This window comes from Lutra lutra, chromosome 7, assembly GCF_902655055.1.
Source record: "Lutra lutra chromosome 7, mLutLut1.2, whole genome shotgun sequence".
Taxonomy (NCBI): domain Eukaryota; kingdom Metazoa; phylum Chordata; class Mammalia; order Carnivora; family Mustelidae; genus Lutra; species Lutra lutra.
In genome coordinates, this window is record NC_062284.1 from 73,839,838 (window position 1) to 73,860,151 (window position 20,314).

A 20,314-nucleotide genomic window follows, 5' to 3' on the forward strand; every position below is an offset into this window, starting at 1 on the left:
ACAGTATTAAACAGGCTCACCCTCCAATAAATCTAGCTGTGCTTTTCCTCCCAGAAAAATCCAGGGGCAAAAGACACTGCTAATATTCCTCTTCCATCCAATTCCAGGCTCTTTTCCAGTATCCTCTATATTCCATACAACTTCAGGCCCACACAGGCAACCCAGATACACATACAAATGGAGGCCCAAGTTTCAAACTTCTTACAAGGTGAGTCTAGTGCTGGGAGGCTCACAGAAGTGACTCTTTTCTTCTCTGCCCCTATGGTTTTGTTGGTCTCCTAATTTTACTGACCAGAGGCTATAATCACAGATCATAAAAGAAGTAAAGATGGATGGGGCGTCTGGGTGGCTCAGTGGTTTAAAGCTTCTGCCTTTGGCTCAGGTCATGATCCCAGGATTCTGGGATGGAGCCCCACGTCGGGCTCTCTGCTCAGCAGGGAGCCTGCTTTCCTTCCTCTCTCTCTGCCTGCCTCTCTGCCTGCTTGTGATTTCTGTCAAATAAATTTAAAAAAAAAAAAAAAAAAGAAAGATGGAAAGCCAAGAGATGAACTCAAGAGTCCTGAGACTGAGTTTCTTTCTCAAGTCAAAAGGTAGGGTGGCCACACTGTGCGCTATCTTGCAGGGGACAACACCAAAAGCACCCTGACAGAGCTCGTTCTGGGACTTTTCCAGGTGGAGTCAACCCAACCCAACCCCCCAGGAGGTACGGCAAGGTTAAAGCACTACAAATTTTAGAAGGGAAGAATAGGAACTACATGTTTTTGGGAATCTTTACCTTAGATGAATATGTTATAGAGTATAGGTAACAGAAACAATTTAAAATTAATCTCTCCAGTCCATTTTTAAACAGAACATCAGTGACTTGCGAGCACAAAATAAACAAGTCTTCATTTAGAACATTTTAAGCATGGATTAGGGAAGGAATTGTGGGGCTGGTTTTAAGTGTCTGCAATCAGCACAGCCAGGGCTGTGTTTTCAGGTGCTCCCTTGCTTCTGGACACAGGACTCTGGCCTCTTGCTGAGCTGGGCTGGCAAATGGTCATTCTGTGCCTTCATCAGAGGGCCAGTGGACACCTTCCTGCATACATCCCTAAACTAATCTCATTCCTTTTGCCAAAGCCAGCTTCTGCTTCATGGACCACACTGTTCTGGTGTGATGGGGTGAAAGCCAGGATGCAGCCATTTAGATAGGAGGCTGGACTGGTTGTTATAAGAACAGTGCTCAGAAGAATGACCGGGTTGGGGCTTTCCTTGTTGACAGCTCTCAGCACTGGACAGAGATGTTTGAGGCCTGTGCCCTACTACCCAGAGGCACATTTCTAGCCTCATGAGCAGAGCCAGGAATGACCTGAGAGACTGAGAACCTCATATGTGCATGGACCAAGACCCCAGTTAATGTCCTCCTGCCCCCACCAGTTCCCAGTTGCTTATTCTTCCACTATGTCAGCCTTTCTTTCATCATATACATATTATCCCACTGTCCCTCTGCCCATTCCCACATTCTCTCTCACCCTGCTCCTGTCAATGGTACCCATGTTCATTGCTCAAGGGCCATCCTAAGTCAGTAACCTGAAGATAACTAGTCAGTTTGCTTTCAGAACAGTGGGAAGTAAGATGCCAATGTGGCAAAAAGGGGAAGACTACGATGGCTACCCCTGAGAGACCAAGAGAGTTGTGTCCATTGTTCTCAGAGCTTTAGAAAATAATTTCTCACTGGCAGACTTGACTCCTTGCCTTGTATTCCCTTCTCTGGCCCCTTGTCAATGTCACCATCACATATTCTCTTGAACTCTGGGAACTTCTTTAAGATTTCTTGGTCTTGCTGCTTGTATCTTTCTCAGGAGTGGGCTAGAGGCAGCTTGGAAAGGTTTGTTTTCCTTTAGCATATTCAGAACTAGGCCTCTCCATCTTTTCAGATAGGAGAAAACAGACAGTAGAAAGGGGCAAAAAAATGCCCAGACTTGCCAAAGTCCATAAAGACAGGTAGTGAAGAAGGGAAGGAAAGAGTGAGCCTGAGAAACGCCAGTGGGGAGGAAGGAAGAGGAGAAACAATACACAACGTTTCGAGTGAGGAGAAAGAGCTCAAGAGAAATAGCACAGAGAGAGAAGGCCAAGACAGGAAAAAAGAAAGATGTAATGCACTAAGCAGACAGCTGTTGAAAAGGGAAGCTGTGACGCCACTTTGTAGAAATCAGAACACCCTGTTCTTCTCCAGAACATCAAAATAAGCACCTTTCTGGGATGGAGCTCCCAGCCCTCTGAAACAGCCATAAATTTCACCTGGGTTATGGGCCTGCCTGCCAGAAACATTGGGATCTTAGTCTCACCTTTTGCTGGGGCACGCACTTCTCCTCCTTCCACTTTCCGCCATGCTCTGCCAGCTCCCCCTGACTCCCTCCCTCCAGACCTAGAACTAAAGGGGCAAAGTGACGCCCCTCAGACCAGCCCTCTAGTGTTCATGGTGCCCATGCTGGAGCACCCCGTGAGCACCCGGCCTGTAGGAGGGGGTGTGGTGAAAACTGGGCTCTGTAATAGGCTGGATAGGACTCCCTGGCCGCCTCTCCCCTCTCCTGCTCTTGTAAGGATCTGGGCACGTGTTTCTAATTGCGGAAAGGCTGCCTTGGCTTGGCCTGCCTAACCTCAGCTGTTTCCAGATCTAGGAGGTTACCAGTGCTGGCTGCCAAAAGGCACTGATAGGCAAAGAAAACACGGAACTCTGTTTGAGTTCTAACGCACATAACCTGAGGCTCTGATTAGATTCCAGGTCTCCCAGGGGCCAGCCTGAGCTATCTTTCCTTCTCTGAGTCCTCAGGGAGACCTGGAGGGAGGCTGGGTATGAGTGAGGAGACAGAGCCAGCTTCCTAGAATCCTTCGCAGTGCCCAGGGCGAGACATTTTTACGTGGGGTGAGGAGTTGCATTATAAAGTCTCAAGTTGTTGACTACCTAAAACAAAGGTTGTATTATGATACATGTAAATAACTTGACTGATGAAAGACAAAAACATCAAAACAAAGCAACAGCAGTAACACCAGAATAAATGAAATGAGCCCTTCCCTAAAAACTAAGCTTTGATCCCAGCTTTGATCCCAGCTGTAAGGCCACAGCGAGGCTGTGAAACAGATCTTGCTACCATGCCACAGTAACATTTTGTACTTCTCCAGCCCCTTTCATCTGGAAGCATTCTTCCAGCTAAGCTCCCACCCACGCTGCCCCACCCCCTTCCCGGCTCTCTCTTCCCCTTCCTTCTTCCCCTGACCCCTCGGTGCCAGTTGCTAGACCTGGAGTTTCTGCTGAATCACCATCTGGTACTGAGTTTAGCCAAGAAAACCCAAACTCCCAGCTCAGCATTTTCCAAGAGCTGAGTAGTTCTCTCTTCAGCAGAAACTAAACATGGCCTCTGAGCTAGGGGTGGTGGGGGGAATGGAAGGCAGCTGGAAAGCAGGGGAGACAGACCTAAGGCACCATGCCACCTCGGGGAAGCCCCTTTTGAATCCTATTCATTACCGTTCCAGTCCCAGCCTGAAAAATTCCTGTTATCTCAGGCCCCAGTTCTCAGGGTGGTTGCCTCTCCAACACATAGCAAGGGGAATGGGGTGTATTCTACAGGGTCTGCACAGAGCTCAGGAGGGTGAGCCTGACTTTCCATCATCCTCAGCCTTTGAAGAGAAGGTGTGGGAGGTCTGGTTGGTTCTTGGACTGGAAGACTTATGAGCTCTGTTAGTGTCACTGAAGCTTATGAACAGGGACCCAGGCTGCAACATTCCCAAGACTGGTTTGGTTATAACCCTATTCCAATGGTAGGTAGTGTCCAAACTTGCTAAACTCTCATCTTTCCCCCAAAGCTCCCTGTGACACTAAGCCTCACTCCAATCAGTCTTGACTTTTATATTCTTGGGTATGTGATATAAATTTGGAGTGTCACATTAACCCTTACAAGTTCACCAGACACAATTAATGCCTGAACTTCATAAACCACAGGCTCTGGCTTCTCTGGGAAAAACGAAGTAATCCTGAGAGTCAACAAAAGGCGAGAGGAGAATTTTATCTTCTATTGGTTCAAGAAAGTTAGCAAGTTGTTTCCATCCTGGTGGAAGCTGAACCACTGGAAAACTCTATTTTAGGAGGCCTCAATCCCATTCATTATTCTCTCAAGTAGGTCTGGACACATTCCCAGGAACAAGCTCCTCATTCCCCAGTTTCCAGGACTTGGGCTATGTGCACCCTTTGAACAACAAACGCCACTCTGAGATTAAAAGCTGGAGACCAGAAGAGACAGTATGGAAAGCCAGGAAAGAGGAGGTGATCTGGACCAGCAATTAAAGCATACTGAAACTGAAAAGAATGCTTTTCAGTCAGCTACCTTGACTTCTCAGGTAGCTGGTGGGAACAAAGAGCCTGGTCTGAAAAGAGAACTTGATTTAGACTAATTGACAGCAGTGTCCATCACCAGTGGATCCCTAGGGAAGAAGACCTCCATAAAACTCTAGAATTCACCATGATATTTATAATTACTTATTATGATATATAAACTATAAAGCAGTTACTGATAGTTTCTTCTTCTTAGAGCTCAAGATTGGGTCACTCTTATGGAAATATAAGATGAAAATAACAAAGATATTCTTTGGGCTTCACTCCTAGGGCTTTGGGCATGAGGAATACTCCAAAGGCCATATAGGGCAGGGATGGGTTGAAATGGCACTGAAGAGCAGGTGTTCACTTTGCCATCATGGGCACGGAGGCCAAAAGCACATGGACTGCCTTCCTCAAGTTCCAGCATCAGAATTTGAGTATTGAAAAGTGAATGGGAATGGTTGCAAAGGTAAGGGGCCAACTCAACTGAGTAAGAACTACACTCATGACAAGGCATTAAAATATGATCCAGAGTTGGGGTGCCTGGGTGGCTCAGTGGTTTAAAGCCTCTGCCTTCGGCTCAGGTCATGATCTCAGGGTCCTGGGATCGAGCCCCTCATCAGGCTCTCTGCTCAATGGGGAGCCTGCTTCCCCACCGTCTCTCTGCCTGCCTCTATGCCTACTTGTGATCTCTCTCTGTGTCAAATAAATAAACAAAATCTTAAAAAAAAAAAAAAAGATCCAGTGTTGTCCTTGATTTATTTCATCTGCATTCCAACAAGAATGTGCCATCCTTGACTCCCTAGTCACCCTAATCACCATTTCTACCTTGTAAAGGCCAAATACATCTATTTCTGTATATTCCCACAGCTCCATCCCCGATTCACATCATTGTCATCCCTATCCTGGATTTCTGTAAACACATTGTACCAGGTCTCCTTGCCTCTGATCTTATTCCCCTCTCCAATTCATCCTTTATCCTTGTAGCCATGAGTCTTCTAAAATGTAAATATATATTGATCATGTCAATCCTTCCCATTGCTCTTAGGGTAAAGTCCAATCTCTCCAGCATTGCCCATAAAGCCCTTTCCTGACTGGATCTTCACTTCTATCTGTATCTCCTACCTCCTAGTCTATGCTGTGGCTATACTGAACTACCTGGAGTTCTCCCAAGGGGCCAGGTTCTTTCTTGTCCCCAGACCTTGGCACATGTTAATCCTTCCAGCTATAACATTCTCCCTGCCCCAGCCCATTCCACTTTCCTCTCCATGCTGGATACTGCCTGGCTATCTCCAACTGGTCTTTCCTTAACTTATATGTAGTTTTCTCCAAGATTTTCCTTAACCACACTCCCCACCCCCATTTCTGTTATATCTAGCTCTGCCTGGATGTTGTCCTCTTGGTGGATTTACTACGTAGAACTGAAATTTCCTGTGAACTTGTCAGAATCATCCAATGGATGGTTCCCTAGTACAGGAATTAAGTATCCTCATGGCTAACAAAGTTCCTGGAGCAGACACTCACAGATTTGAAAATGATTGAATGATTCTGTATCCTGTGTGGTACCTAGAAGACACACAAGTAGACTCAGTAAATGCTGATTAAGTCTTAATTTCCCATTGCTGCAACTGCAAATGAGACAAATGAGGGGCTTTTTTTGTTTTAGTGTTGTATCTCGTGCCCAAAACAGTATCTAGCACATCATGGGCACTTAATAAATGTTTGTTGAATGAACAGAGTGTTGAGATTCTCATTTGCATAATGCTTCCCAAGAGTCTCAACCCCTTTCTGAGTTGTATCACTCTAGAGCAGGCTTTGGACCAGTAACCTGAGGTGGCCACCCTGAGGAAGACTTCCAACCAAATACTTGCTAAGGGCTCCCCAGGGCTTTGCGGGGGCAGTGGAAGGCAGAAATGCAGAACACATTGTGACTACTCATCGTAAATGCTGGACAGTTGGGATATTTCATTTTGATTTGTACTAGATAAACTAGATTGCTCTCTTTTAGTAGTCAATTAATCACCATGTCCAGTTGATTCTACTCTGAAATCTTTCTTGTTTTGGTCACCTTGTAACTTCATTTCTATTTCAGTCCAGGACTTCTTGGGCCTGCACAAATGCTTGGTTGGCTTGCTAACTCATCTCACTGCTTTAAATGTCACAGTCTTTCTCCACTCAAATGTGAACCTAATCACGTTACTCCTCTGCTCAAAATCCTTCCGCGGTTCCCATGTCTTGGATGAAGACTACTCTCTCCTGCATGATGTATGGGATCCTTCCAGAACTGGCTCCTGCTCGCCTGTTGAACCTCATCTCCTGTCACTCTCCTGGGCTTTCCACACAAAAGTACTTGCTTTTCTCCAACAGGTCATTTTTCTCTTGATGCCAGGTCTTGCTTGTGCCCTTCCCTTTACCCTGCTGTTCTGTTTCATGCCTATCGGGAGCTACCTATTTACCTTAGAAGATTGAGCTCAATCTGGGAGCCTTCCCTAGTATTCCTCTCCCAACTTTGAAGCACCTTTCTCTGTGTTGTACTTTTGTCATCACATTGTATTGTAATTATTTGTTTGCACACCAATCTCTTCATTAGCCTTTAATCTCTTCCCAGACTCTGTATAAATAATGCCTTATCTCCACTCAGTGCAGGAGCTCAATCTGGGGATTAACTGATAGATTTGCAGTTTCTTTCTTTTTTCCTTGGGAAGCCACTTACAAAATACCTTTAGTCTTTATGAATCATAAAAATGAAAAATGGGGTTTTAGTCAAATTGACCACTCAGTAAAAAATTAAGAGATTTTTCAATATGCAGTTGACCCCTGAACAACAATTTGAACTGACCAGCTCTATTTACATGTGAATTTTCTTTAGTACAGTACTATAAATATATTTTTTCCTTATGATTTTCTTAATAATATTTTTAGCTTACTTCATTGTAAGAATACGGTATATATAATGCATACAACATATAAAATGTGTGTTAATCAGCTGTCTATGTTATTGGTAAGGCTTCCAGTCAATAGTAGGCTAAGAGTAAAGTTTGGGAGGAGTCAAAAGTTATATGTGGATTTTCAATTATGCAGGGAGTCCATGTCCCTAACTGCTGTGTTGTTCAAAGGTCAACTGTATTTAGATTTTAAATGTTGGCTAGCTAGAAGATGTACAGAGAAGGAATATGACTTGGATGTATGGGAATCAAGTGTAGGTGGTCTGTGTTTGTCTGGATTCAAATATACGAGGATTATGAGGCACCCAAAGAACTCTGGGGGTTAAGGACGGCAGGAAGGCACTGCTGCTCAGGCATCTGAGGCAAAGGGTTTAGTGCATGGCGATAAATTTGGGCCTAGAGAATGTGAAACCTCAAAGGCAAATGAACCGAGATTAAGGGACTTAGAAGTTAGGAATAACTAGAACCCTCTGATGTCAAGGGATTAATTTGAAGGAGACTTGCAAAACAACATACAGGTTTATCGATCATAGCATCCTGCATCAAGGACCTGGGGACTTTCCACAGAGGAATGCAGAGCAACTCAGGGTTAAAAGTTATATGTAACAGTAAAGTCCTTTCCCTTCTAAACTGCTCAAGGGAAAAGAAAAAGAAGGAGAAGGAGGAGAAAAAGAAGAAGGAGAAAAAGAAAAAAAAGGAGGAGGAGAAATCTGAAGCCCTAAAAAACCAACCTCTTAGGTATCTCAGTAGAAAGATGGAAAACAAGATAAGAAGCATTTTTTTTTTTACTTGTGAAATACATGCAGGGCACTCTTGTCCCCTCAGGGAGAGAAAGGAGAAGGAGTTTCTTTAGTACAGGCATTCGGGGGAAAGAGGAGACTTGAATGAAAAGAAAAAAATTCTACTTCAGATCCTGGACATGACCCCAGACCCCAAAGAGAGAAGGGAGGCCAGGAGCTGCCCGAGTGAAAGTTGACCCAGTCTCAAGGACAGGGAGACAGATCCTGAGAGAAAACCCAGAGTAAGGGAGCAAGAAGCACAAATGGGGGACCCTAGAACACCTGATACTCCTTCAGTGCCACTGGGACCACTTTGTTTACAACTAGAAACTCAGGAAGTAGCCAAGAGATATAGCTAAATGATAAAACAGTAAGCTGCAGAAATCACCTATCCATATGTATATGCTGAGACACACACATGTCTATATGCCCAGACATGGAGGAATGCATTTTATTTAGAACTGGATGGATACCTATCCACAGTTAGCACGGTTACTGGGCACGGGAGAGGGGTGATGATAAGGGGAAGCTCTCAAAGTCGGCTCCCTTTATATATTCCTTGAATCTTTTCCCTAGAGAATATAGTGATTTATTTACAAAGTAGTAAAAAGGGAAAGAAAGAAAAGAAAAACACTCAAAGCACATCCTAGAAGAAGGCACCAAAACCAAGTTTCAACACCTCTTATTCCCCTCCTTCCTAATTCCTTCCTCCCACTAATATGCTTGCTCTGGAGAAGGGAGAAGGCTTTCCATTTAATTAAAATGTAAAATACATTCTTTTTTTTACTGCCTGGTGGCTAGGGATATTCTGCTGATTCAGCAGTGAATAATCAGCTTTGACCTACATAATAGAATAACTCAAAGTGGCAGCTGCAGTTGCATAAGCAGATCCAAATCTGCAGTTCCTTCTCCCTCCCCCCAAGGCTCCTTGCAGGCAAGCCAATTCCAGCAGGTTCTCTCCACCTCTCCAACCCCCATCCGGCTATCCCACCACCATTTTTCATCCAATGTATTCTGGCCCCACCAAAGAACCACACTTGACCTGATCTCCCTCCCACAGCCAGTGCCAGGCAGGGGCTTTGCCACATGGATCTCCCTGCTGGGTTCCCCACTTTGTCTTCTAGCTCTCTCCAGAACACACCAGTGACCTCTCCACAGAGGGTGGCCTTTCCCTCAAAAACTCTCATCCTACAGTGGGTCAGCCTGCCCTTGGCATGCCAGGATGATCCAGCAGAAAACAGAGCCTCTGGTTAAAATACACTCAGAAGAGCCCAAGCTCTCCACTGGTTCTCTCAAAAATATAGCTGGACTGGGCCACACTTGGCTCTCCTGCCAAAGAGCACCAGGCCTATTTTCACACAGCTGGCTGGCCTGGCACTGGCTAAGAGGATAGGGAGCCTGGGAAAAAAAAGGTAAGAGCATTTAAGGAAAAGCCTTCCTGACCGTTTGGTTCCTATTTCACCGGATACCTTTTTTTTTTTTTTTTAAGATTTTTATTTATTTATCTGAGAGTGAGAGAGAGCATGAGCGGGGGAAGGGGGCTGGCAAGGAGAGGCAGAGGGAGAAGCAGACTCCCTGAGCAGGGAGCCCTATGAGGGGCTCCATCCCAGGCCCCTGGGATCATGACCTGAGTCGAAGGCAGATGCTTAACCAACTGAGCCACCCAGGCACCCCTTCACTGGATACTTAAGAGATGATTTGAGGGGCCTGTGAAAGTGGGTTCCAGAAAAAAAAGTATTCAACAAACCAGAAAACAGAACCTTTCTTTGCACAGACTTGAAGCAGCTGGGAGTGTTTGGTGAGAAAATGTGAGTGTGTGGCTACATCTGCTCACACACCCCTGCAGGGAGAGGGGTCCTGGGCTCCACATGGCCTTCCCATCTGGGAGGAAGGGGGTGGCACAGGGTTAAGGTGAGGACCTGTTTTCCATTTCCCCCAAAAGGAATAAGGAGAAATAAGTTCAGGTTTAAGAAAATTTTCCTCTTTACGAAGGTGAAAAAGTACTTGAATACCTATCTCAAGGACACTGAAAAACTCCTGTCTCTGGAGGACAGGACTGACCAATGTTAAGTTCAAGATAATCTCCTTGCAGTTCTCTTTAGGAGGCAGAGGACAAACCAGATAAGCTTTACTGAACCTTGGATGGCAGATATTGGGAGAGGAGGGGACTTTGTCATGTGGTCTTCAGAATTTTTAATTCTAATTCCTCCTTCCCTCTGTGCTAGCAGTGTCAAAGTGAGAGGTGGGCTGTGGAGGGGACGGCATGCAACCTGTCTTTCTGGAGAGGCAGACAGTCCTAATTTCCTGTCCTGAGGGGACATCTGTGGGGCTGTATTACTGCAGAGGGTCTTTGCACAGGGGTCACCTACCCTTGGCAGGTTGGGGGTAGGCAAAGGAAGTTGTAGGGTCAGCAGTCCAGGGAACTCTATCCTATGGCCTGCTTTCTCTCCTTGGTGACCAGTGTGAGGGTTCTCAATTTCTCATGGGAGAATAAGGGCGGCTTCTTGTCTAAGACACTTCAGCAGTATCAGCAGGAAAAAGGAAGCAAGTCTGCGTGCACGAGACACTGAAATAACAGTGGCCAGCACTTATGGGGTCCCTCTTCCCACGCCCATTAACCTGGCTGATGGCAGAAACAGCAACTCTTCCTGCATTCCCATGCCCCTCCCCACACCTCTCCCTCCCAGCTCTAGATCCAGCTAGCAAGCAAGGACTGAGTGACTACCCTCAGGGACCACCCTCAGTGACTACATGACCCTGTGCTAAGAACATGTGTTGTCTCATGCAATCCTTGCAACCATGACCTCCTGTGCAGGCAGGATTACAACCCCCTCTCACAGTGGGGTGGGGTGTGGAACTTTAACAAGCCTTTGCCACAATTAGAAAATGGTGCAGAGAGATACAGCCTCAAGCAACCTGGTTCTGGAGCCCACATTCCTTTGCCTCCAGGGCCATAAGCAGACCTGACCGAGCATAAGGAATACAGTCCAAACAAGTATCTTGGCCCCAGAGTACCACCTGTCTGGATGGTAGGGGTTTAGCCCAGGGCTGAATATCACTGCCAAAGAGGGCACACTTGCCAAGGAGACCACTCCTTGGATCCCAGCTGGCTGCCCTGTGAGAGACTTTGGGGTGGGCAAGTGATGCCTCCCTCCCTTTCCCACCAGCACGATAGAAGGAAAGTGTCAAGACCTGGGAAAGGCTGTGGCCGGGATGGTCACTGCTCTCAGCTAAGTGTATGTGTGTTGAAAAGTATGGTAGGGCAGGGGTCATGTTAACTCCAAAAGTGGAGCCTTTGAAAAAAATCCAAATATTTACTTTGGAAATTAGTTTTGTGGGGGGCACCTGGAGGGCTCAGGTGATGGTCTTGATTTCAGCTTGATTTCAGCTTGATTTCAGCTCAGGTCATGATCTCAGGGCCCTGGGATCCAGCCCCTCATCAGGCTCCCTGCTCAGGAGGGAGCCTGCTTGTCTCCCGTTCCCTCTGCCCCTCCCCCCCAAAATAAAGAAATAAATCTTAAAAAAAAAAATTAGTTTTTGGTTTAAAGATATAAAACACCCACCCGTTGAGATCCCTGAGAATTCCTTAAAGTACAAGTTGCAGAACTTCTCTACAATAAATCTCTAACTATTCCAGCTCACACACATCTTTCCCCCTTCTCTGAATTTTTACTGCAATTGACTCTTCACCACAGAACCTGTGTATATAGCTTTTCTCCCCTGTTAGGCAGGAAACATATCAAGGGTGTGGGGAACCATAGAAAATGCATTTATGTTCTCCCAACTCACATGTTTACACTATCCTCCCAAAGAGTTTTAAGATGTGATCTGGCAGGTTGAGGAGGAGGTGGATGAAGCCAGAAAAATCTTCCTGCGAGCAGCAGGAAGCTCCAGCATAGTGTACGGCGTACGTACGTGCTGGAAAGAGAAGGAGTCAGGAGACCCGGCTCCACTCAGGGCCTGCCACCTTGGGTATGTCACTTGCCTGGCTCCTTTCCTTATCTGCTTTAGGAAAGTGATAATCCAGGCCCTGCTTACCTCATGGATTTGTCATGAGGCTCAGATCAGATAATATAGATGAAAGTGCTGTGAAAATTACTGTGCCTCTGAGTAGCTACCAGCATTTCTTCTTCTTCTCCTTTTTTTTTTTTTTTTTGAAAACCAGCTCATTATTCAGAATCAATTCATCCAAAGCACCCATGTAGGAAAAGCAATGGGGGGAAATAATAAAGGAGGGGAGGAAAGAAAGAGGGAGAGGCAGGAGAACCGGAGGCATGCGGACCGCCAGGAAGGCCAAAAGAGGCCATCCTGAGAGCAAGGCCCAGATGGCACTTACATAAGCAGATGGCAGCCAGGAGTCGAAGGCCAGACTCTGGGGGGAAGCAGGTGGGGAAGAGCGGCTGCAGCACATAGTTGGAGAAGGTGAGGGCGATAACAGCCTGGTTGGTGGGGTAGATCACCAGCACTGCAATCCATAGTCTCAGGAACCTGAAGAGGGAACAGGACAGAACTTGACCCAAGACAGCTGCAGGGACCCCCACCCCCACCAACTTGCATGGCAGGGATTCACGAATCATGGGGGGAAGGCTGGGCATGTTGCTAAGCAGCATTAAGAGAGGTGGGTGGGCTAACGGGGTGCATCTCCTTTTTGTTTTCTGGGATGCTGAGGAGCCCAGTCCCTGCTCAACCAGACAGCCGGCCCTCCGAAATGACAATAAAGTGGTTTGACGACGAGGGGTGAAGAGTCTGCTAGCATAAACATACGTCTTGGCTTCGCTTCTCTCTCCCCTGTCCTCCTACTATCTCTTCTCTATGCTCTGGGCCCCAGCATACAGTGGTGGAAAATAAAATTGGCAACCCCAGAATTCTGACAGCCAGGACATGCTTAGGGTGTGGCCGCTTAAGCAACTGCCAGGGGTGGCACTGAGCGGGGTCATGAGAGGGAAGTGCGCTCCACACCCTTGGCCCCTTGGTGAGTGCTCAGCTCCGCAGTAGCAGGGCCACAGATGCTGAGGAAACTCAAGCTCAGGGCCTGGCCCCTCAGGAAGCCATCATCCTTGGTTGTGTGAGAAGGGGGTACCCCATATCTTAGGTGGTCACTCTAATTTGTCAAGATAAGACGGCTTTGTTTTGTGATGTGCTTTCCCTGAGAGTCTATAGTCAGAGTTGTCATAAAGTTCTATTTGCTGTCACCCATAGAATCCTGCCCGCTGAGGTCAACAGAGAGGTCAAAACTAGAACCTGGTTCTTCTGCCACCCTCAGGAGAATCGAGGGGACACATAGCTACACTACACAACCATGATAGGGAGGCAAAAGTGGAATCCAAAAGAGGAATCCTTGGCACACTGGCAACCACTGGCCTCGGCTTCTAGACCACCCAGGCCTCCACAGATCCTCTTACCCAGCCAGTCCTCCAAAGATGTCCTTGACGTAGGAGTAATCACCTCCAGATTTGGGGATGGTGACCCCAAGCTCAGCATAGCACAGGGCTCCCACAGCGGTGATGAGACCAGTCACAATCCAGACAATGAGAGCGAGACCCACAGAGCCGGCGTTCTCCAGCACACCTTTCGGCGAGACGAAGATTCCAGAGCCAATGATGTTCCCTGTATGAGGCACCAAAGTTGCCAGGAGAGACAGTGGAGTCAGCACAACTGATAGGACTGGCATTCGCAGGAGTGGTCTCATCTCTGGTTTGATTCTAAAATGCTTTTGGAATGCATAAATTACCTTCAGGCAGGTGTGTCTAGTAGAATTTACATGTCTCCTTTAGTCCTCAGTATAGAGTCAGATATCATTTCTCCCATTTTACAGAGGAGGAAACTGAGTCTTAGTGATACCTAGTGCACTGCCTGAGTCCACATGGTAGTAAGTGGTGGGTAAGACTAACAAAATGGCAAGACTGGAAAAGCAGGCTGTTCTCAGAGACAGTCTGCAGAGTAGAAAGCTTCAAAAGTGAGCCTAAGGGCAATACATTTCAGACAGACTCTGGTCATACCGTGACTGGGGGTTTTCAAGACTTATGAGCCTCAACAGCACTCCTGGAGACTGGCTTTCACCCCAGACAGGACAGCCCCACTCTTGGTGAGGAACATGAAATAACCCTATAAAAACAATCCTAAAAATAGTCCTAGTCCTACAAAGTGGTTCATAGAAATGCAATATGTGCAAAGGTTTAGCACTACATTCTGGATTCATTGTTTCATGTGACCCTCACAACAACCTTCTGAAGTACAGAAAGAGGAGGAAGAACAGCTATTCCTCTATTTTGCAAAGAGGCTAAGACACAGAGGGGTTAATTGCCTTTTCCAAATTCCACGGCTACTGATGGGTAAAATTGGATCTAGAAGTTGGTCTCCTGATGCTTAATCCAGTGCGCTTTCCACTAATCTATTTCTGCTTCTGTGTGCAAGGGGCTGACTTTCTCCTGAGAGATGAGGCTGGCAGCAACGACTGAATGGTTGGCTTTTGGGATGCGTGTGCTGGGTAGGGGAGGAGTAAGAGGGTGGGAGCAGCTCCTGACAATTTCTTCCCAAGCTTCCCTTTACTTCTTGTGATTCAAGGTGGTGATCAGGGTGCACTGCACAAGTGCTTTGAAAACTCACTCTCTGAGCCCCACCCAGCTGTACTACTGAAAGTCTGAAGGAAGAAGCAGAAACCAAGTGGATCCAGGTAGAAATGGAGAACAGGAGTATTATGAGGCCAGCTTGGTTTGACAGTGTTCTGAGGACATCTCATATTCCTACCACTTCTCTTAAGGGGTTCAGATCTGGGCTGAACAAGATGCAGAGTATAGGATTTTACACTCAACTTGCAAAAATGACTTTCAGATCTCAAACATAACTCAACCTCAATCCAGTCCTGAAACTTTTCGCTTCTAAATCAAAATTCAGTTTTTAATCCCAGGCCATGCATCAGTTATTTCAAAGGGGACAAGAAGAGAATATTCACTTTCTAAAAGCAATACATTTTATTCCACTGGGATAGCTTTTCACACTAAAAAACTGTAGTGTGAGATGAATGGGAAAGGGAAGGGGTCTAGGCAGGTGGAAGAGCAGTAACTGTGAGATGGACATATAGGATCTGCAGCTAGATGCAGCTGGAAGGGAAGCACATTTGTCTCAAACTTGCCTTTCTTCTTTTTTTTTTAAGATGTTATTTATATATTTATTTATTTATTTGTCAGAGAGAAAGAGAGAGAGAATGTGCACACAAGCAGGCAAAGTGGCAGGCAGAGGAAGAGAGAGAAGTGAGATCCCTGCCAAGCAAAGAGCCTGATGCGGGCCTCAATCCCAGGACTCTGGGATCATGACCCGAGCTGAAAGCAGTGGCTTAACCGACTGAGCCACCCAGGCATCCCTCAAACTTGCCTTCCTTCTCTGCAGATAGTCCAACCCAACGGAACTGGGCCACATATAGAGATGACGCTAAAAGAAGAAACAATACCTCATGTTCAACTTTGTGATCTAAACATGAGGCAAAGAGAGATAGAAAAATGAGATTCTGGGCTCCACAGGTTCTTAAAGGCTTTTCCTTTTCTCGTACATTTATTTTAAGTCCTATGATAGGAACAAGAGACACCTTTCAGTGCCCCCTCTCCTCCACCAGTCTCCACGTGTGCTTTGCATGAAGACTGGGCTAGTGGAGACTTGGAGGCCTTCTAATAGTGTGCCAGGACTCAGGACACAGTTACCCTGGCAGGTGACCCTTAATCTGCCAAGCGAAATGTGCTGCTGCCCTCTGGAAGATACCAAGTGCCAGAAGCTGAGAACTGGAGACGGAGTTGCTAACAGGGCAAAAGGTGATAGCAAACTCCTTGTCTAGCAGGAATTTATCAGAAGAGTAATTTGTAGGGCACTTCAAAGGCAGCCATGAAGAGAGTAACACACCTAGATTATAAAACTAGTTCAAGGGGTTAGAAAAACAATCAATACAGGAGAAAAACAAGGTTTGACTTTGGTCTGCAAGATACTGAAAAGGGAGGTGATGGGGGAAGAGGTAGGTGTTTCTCAGAGCCAGGAATGGCTGTCACAGGGAGGAAGTAGTGGTGAATGTTATTGAAGAGATCCTGTCTTCTCAGGAATGAAGTGTCAATATTCCACTAAGGATTCTCAGAAAACAAATACCACAGTGGGGCTCAGGAAGCACTTCTGTTCTCCAGCTTTTGTTCTGGCATTTCCAGAGTGTGTGCTCCTTTCCTCATTCCAGATGGAGGCAGCCACTGGAAGATGGGATGTGCAACACCAACAGCCATTTACACGATCTGATCACTTCCTGCCTCCCCTTATTCTAGATATGTCCTTCCATGGGGCTGTTGGAGTGATGGTGAGGTTTGTAATAAGTTGACATTAGGACAAGAATCTTCATTTTACAAAAATTGAATTCTACCCCTTGCCCTACAATCTTAATTTTGGCCAAATTAAAATTACAAAGATAAAAACTTAAAAAAAAAAGGGGGGGGGAATTATGCTATAGCCAAAACGGGGTGCTAGAGAACAGGAAGGATAGGAATGTCTCTCTTTGATTCTAGGAAGCTGCTACCTAGAAAACCAGAATCAAATAACATTTCCTCCACCTGAGCAGCCTCTGGAGCTTCTGGAGGGGGAAGAATGTCAGACATAGCTGAAAGAACATTCACATTACATTTACTCAAAAGTAATGCCTACTATATACAATCTTAGTGTGATTATTTGATTAATATTTCTCTCTCCCACTGGACTATAAGACTCATGACAGCAGGGACTCTATGATTTCCCTTCACCTGTAAAGTGTCACACAGTAGACACTCCATATATGTTTACTGAATGGTGTCAGACTTCCATCTAGAACTTAGCTCCACAGAGCACTATATGTTTCTTTGGAATCTCCAAATCCTGTGAAGTATGTCAAGTATGTATTGCAAGCCAGTGAATAAAGCAACCTACTTATTTCACTGCTGAAGGGTGATCCGGCTATTATTACCATCTCCAATTTTTTTTAAAGTTTTAATCTATTTGAGAGACAGAGAGAGAGAGAGTATGAGCAGGGGGTAGGTAGGGAGGAGCAGCGGGACAAACAGATTCCCTGGGGAGCAGGGAGCCCAAAGCAAGACTTGATCTCAGGACCCTGAAATCATGACTTGAGCCAAAGTCAGACGCTTAACTGACTGAGCCATCCAGGTGCCCCTACCATCTCCAATTTATAGGGGAGGAAAATAGGGCAACTATTACTTCAATTTTCCAAATGGGAAAAAATGAGGGAGGTATTGCCATCCCTATTTTATGGATGAAGAAACTGAGACACAAAGAAGTTGTTATTTTCCTAAACCACAGAGTAAGTTAGTAGTAACTGGATTAGAACCTAAATCTTCTATCGTAGCCTCAAGCTTTTCCCAGGGAATAGTCAGTTTTACCAAGATGATGCTTATTATGAGAAGATGCTTATTAAGATACTGGAACACATATCCGATTCCTTTCTTCTACCGCACCATGTTCGATGGTGATTTACAAAGTGTTCTCATTTGTTACTTTATTTGATTCTTGGAACTACTTTCCTAGGTGCACAGGGTGGATATCATCATTCCTATTTACTTTTGCTAAGACTGAGTTTTAGAGAGGAGAGGAGACTTGACCAAAGTCTCACAAAGCATAGGCAGCAAGGCCTGGGCTAGAGGCCAAGGCCTTGGACTTCCAGCCTGGGTTTCCTCCACTACTCCACATGGCCTCTCCTCTAGAAATTGCATAATAGGACTTTTACACTTGGACCCTGTCCAAATGAGGTTTTTCTGGAGTGGCTCTGTAAAAGGAGAAGTGGGAAATGTCTTTTCTATTTTGACTATGAAGCTTTCTTGAGAGGCTGGAAGAAAGTTGATTACTGTGGAGATGTGTTTCTCCATTGTTTTACTTTTAGACTCCTTGTCTATAAAACCATTCAAGAATGAGATGCCCATCCATCTAGTATAGCCGAGGTTTCAATCCTCCCTTTCATCCACCCCAATTAGTAAAATAATCATGTTATAACATAGATCTTCTTTGGTCAAAAGAGGTCCTAGGATGCCTGGACAATGAGGCCCAGCTTGGCTTCTTCTGTCAAAGAAAAGCTAAGCAAACCACTCCATTAAAAAAGAGGCCAAGTTGTATCTGTGGGCAAGTCTTTACTAGAGAAATGTTGGAATTAAGGAAATCCATGTTTGCCATGAATAACCACTGACTTCCCCACTTGTGGGCCAATACCCATGTGACTCCTATTAAGGCTTTACTCACATCCAGGCCTGTCCACACTAGAATGCTGCAGGCATCAAAGAATTTCCTAGGGCATGGATTTACAGACTTCTAATGCCCAAGAGACCCTCAGATACAAAAGGTTTTGGCCTTCCTTAATAACTCATGCTAGTCTTAGAGTCTAGTCAGAGCTCCTCCTATGGCTTGGAGGTTCTGTCCATTCCCATAATGTTTAGAGAAAGCCAAGGTGAACTTTCTTTCTTTTCTTTTTTTTTTTTTTTTTGTTTCCTTTTTAAGATTTTATCTATTTTATTTGAGAGAGAGAGAGAGCATGAGCAGGGAGGGGTAGGGGCAGAGGGAGAAAGATAAACAGACTCCTCACTGACCAGGGAGCCTGATGTGGGACTCGATCCCAGGACCCCGGGATCATGACCTGTGCTGAAGGCAGACGCTTAACCAGCTGAGCCACCCAGGTGCCCCTAAGGTGAACTTTCTTTATGTTTCTTCCTTAAAGTGGCTGAGAAGATCTCTGGATTTTCAGGACAGGGGGAAGATGGAAGCAGAGTCTGGTATGTTGGGGGCTTTGATCCTCATGGCAGGAAGCTCACCCTGCGGACACTTTCCCATCAGGACCATACAAATAGCTACATCAGAGTGACAGCAGGTAAGACTTTGATACATGCCTTTTGGAGCTGCCATTCTGAGCAGAATAGAGATGTGGAAGGTGCCGCAGGACTCCCACTGTTTTGGATCCCTTACTGAAAAGCAAGGAGGGCACTAAGGCTCAGAGACGGGGGAGCCACTGATTCCTTGCTTTGCCACCCACAAGCCGTGTGACCTGAATTTCTCTGAAAGTCCCTTCCTTCACCTCCTGAATGGAATGATTGTTCCTGTCCTGACAATCTAATGGGTTTGTTGTGGGGATCAAGGGCGGAATACGTGTGGGAGCACTTTGTAATCTGTGAAATACTAGCAAATATAAGGAATTGGTAGAATTTATAGCAGTAAGAATAGAATCCATCTCTAGAAGAATCCAACGGACTTGCTTTGGAGGCTTGGCTCCCAAACAGCACTGCAGAGGCAGGACCATGAAGCATTCTCTGAGTCATTTGTCTGCTTGTCTAGGTATAATTTTTAGATGCCGCAGGTGGGCGGCCAGCAGGTAATTGCATCTTAAAAGTATTTATTGAGCACCCACTCTGTACATGCTTGCTTTAAAAGGTAATTGGGAAGCACTTGTTCACACATGGACTTTTAATGACATAGAGGGAGCCAACCTCCACCCACCAGCCTCTGAAAGGCAGGCATCCTGGCCTGAGGGGCTACGAGTGCTGAGCCCTCACATATGCCCATTAAAGATTCAATTTTGGCCTCCAGCATTCCCCTGTCTTGTTGGGGAACCAGGCACCAGCAGAGACAGGTTTTATCTATCTCAGTGGTTCTCATCCAGGGGCAATTTTGTACCATTTCCCCCAGCCCCAGGGGACAGTTGGCAATGACTGGAGACAGTCTTGATTGTTACAATTGGGGGGAGGGGGTTCCACTGGCATCTAGTGGAGGCCAGGGCTGCTGCTAAACATCCTTGGATACACGTCACAGCTCCCCACAACAACAAAGTATCTGGCCCATAGGTTAACAGCACTGACGTTCAGAAACACTGTTCTAACCTAAGCCTCACTGTCATCATCTGGTTCATCCCTAAAGTTCCTTTTAGTATATGTGCTGCCGAAGCGAGCACTAAAGTTCCTTTTAGATTAGAACTTGGATGATTTTTTGGAAAAGATTTTATTTATTTATTTGTGTGAGAGAGTGCCCAACCAGGGGGAGCAGCAGGCAGAGGGAGAAGCAGGCTCCCTGCCAGGCAAGGAGCCCATGTGGGACTTGATTCTAAGACTCTGGGATCATGACCAGAACTGAAGGCAGACCCTTAAGCAACTGAACCACCCAGGCGCCCCAAGACTAACTCATTTTTTTTTTTTTAAAGATTTTATTTATTTGACAGAGAGAGATCACAAGTCGGCAGAGAGGCAGGCAGAGAG

The 20,314-nt window shown here is 45.9% G+C and overlaps 1 protein-coding gene across 4 annotated transcripts in view; it reads right to left on the minus strand.

Moving 5' to 3' along the window:
• The window catches only part of SLC7A8 (solute carrier family 7 member 8), a 51,057-nt gene that overhangs the window by 20,726 nt on the left and 10,017 nt on the right, over positions 1-20,314 (minus strand). For 3 of the 4 annotated variants that reach the window (XM_047737755.1, XM_047737757.1, XM_047737756.1), the window contains 2 exons: positions 13,478-13,682; positions 12,412-12,563 (listed from right to left, as the gene is read on the minus strand). In XM_047737755.1, coding sequence (XP_047593711.1) covers positions 12,412-12,563; positions 13,478-13,682 — 357 coding nt within the window. Of the gene's footprint in view, positions 1-2,327; positions 2,471-12,411; positions 12,564-13,477; positions 13,683-20,314 lie in introns of those variants that run through there. The other variant, XM_047737758.1, reaches the window with a different exon arrangement.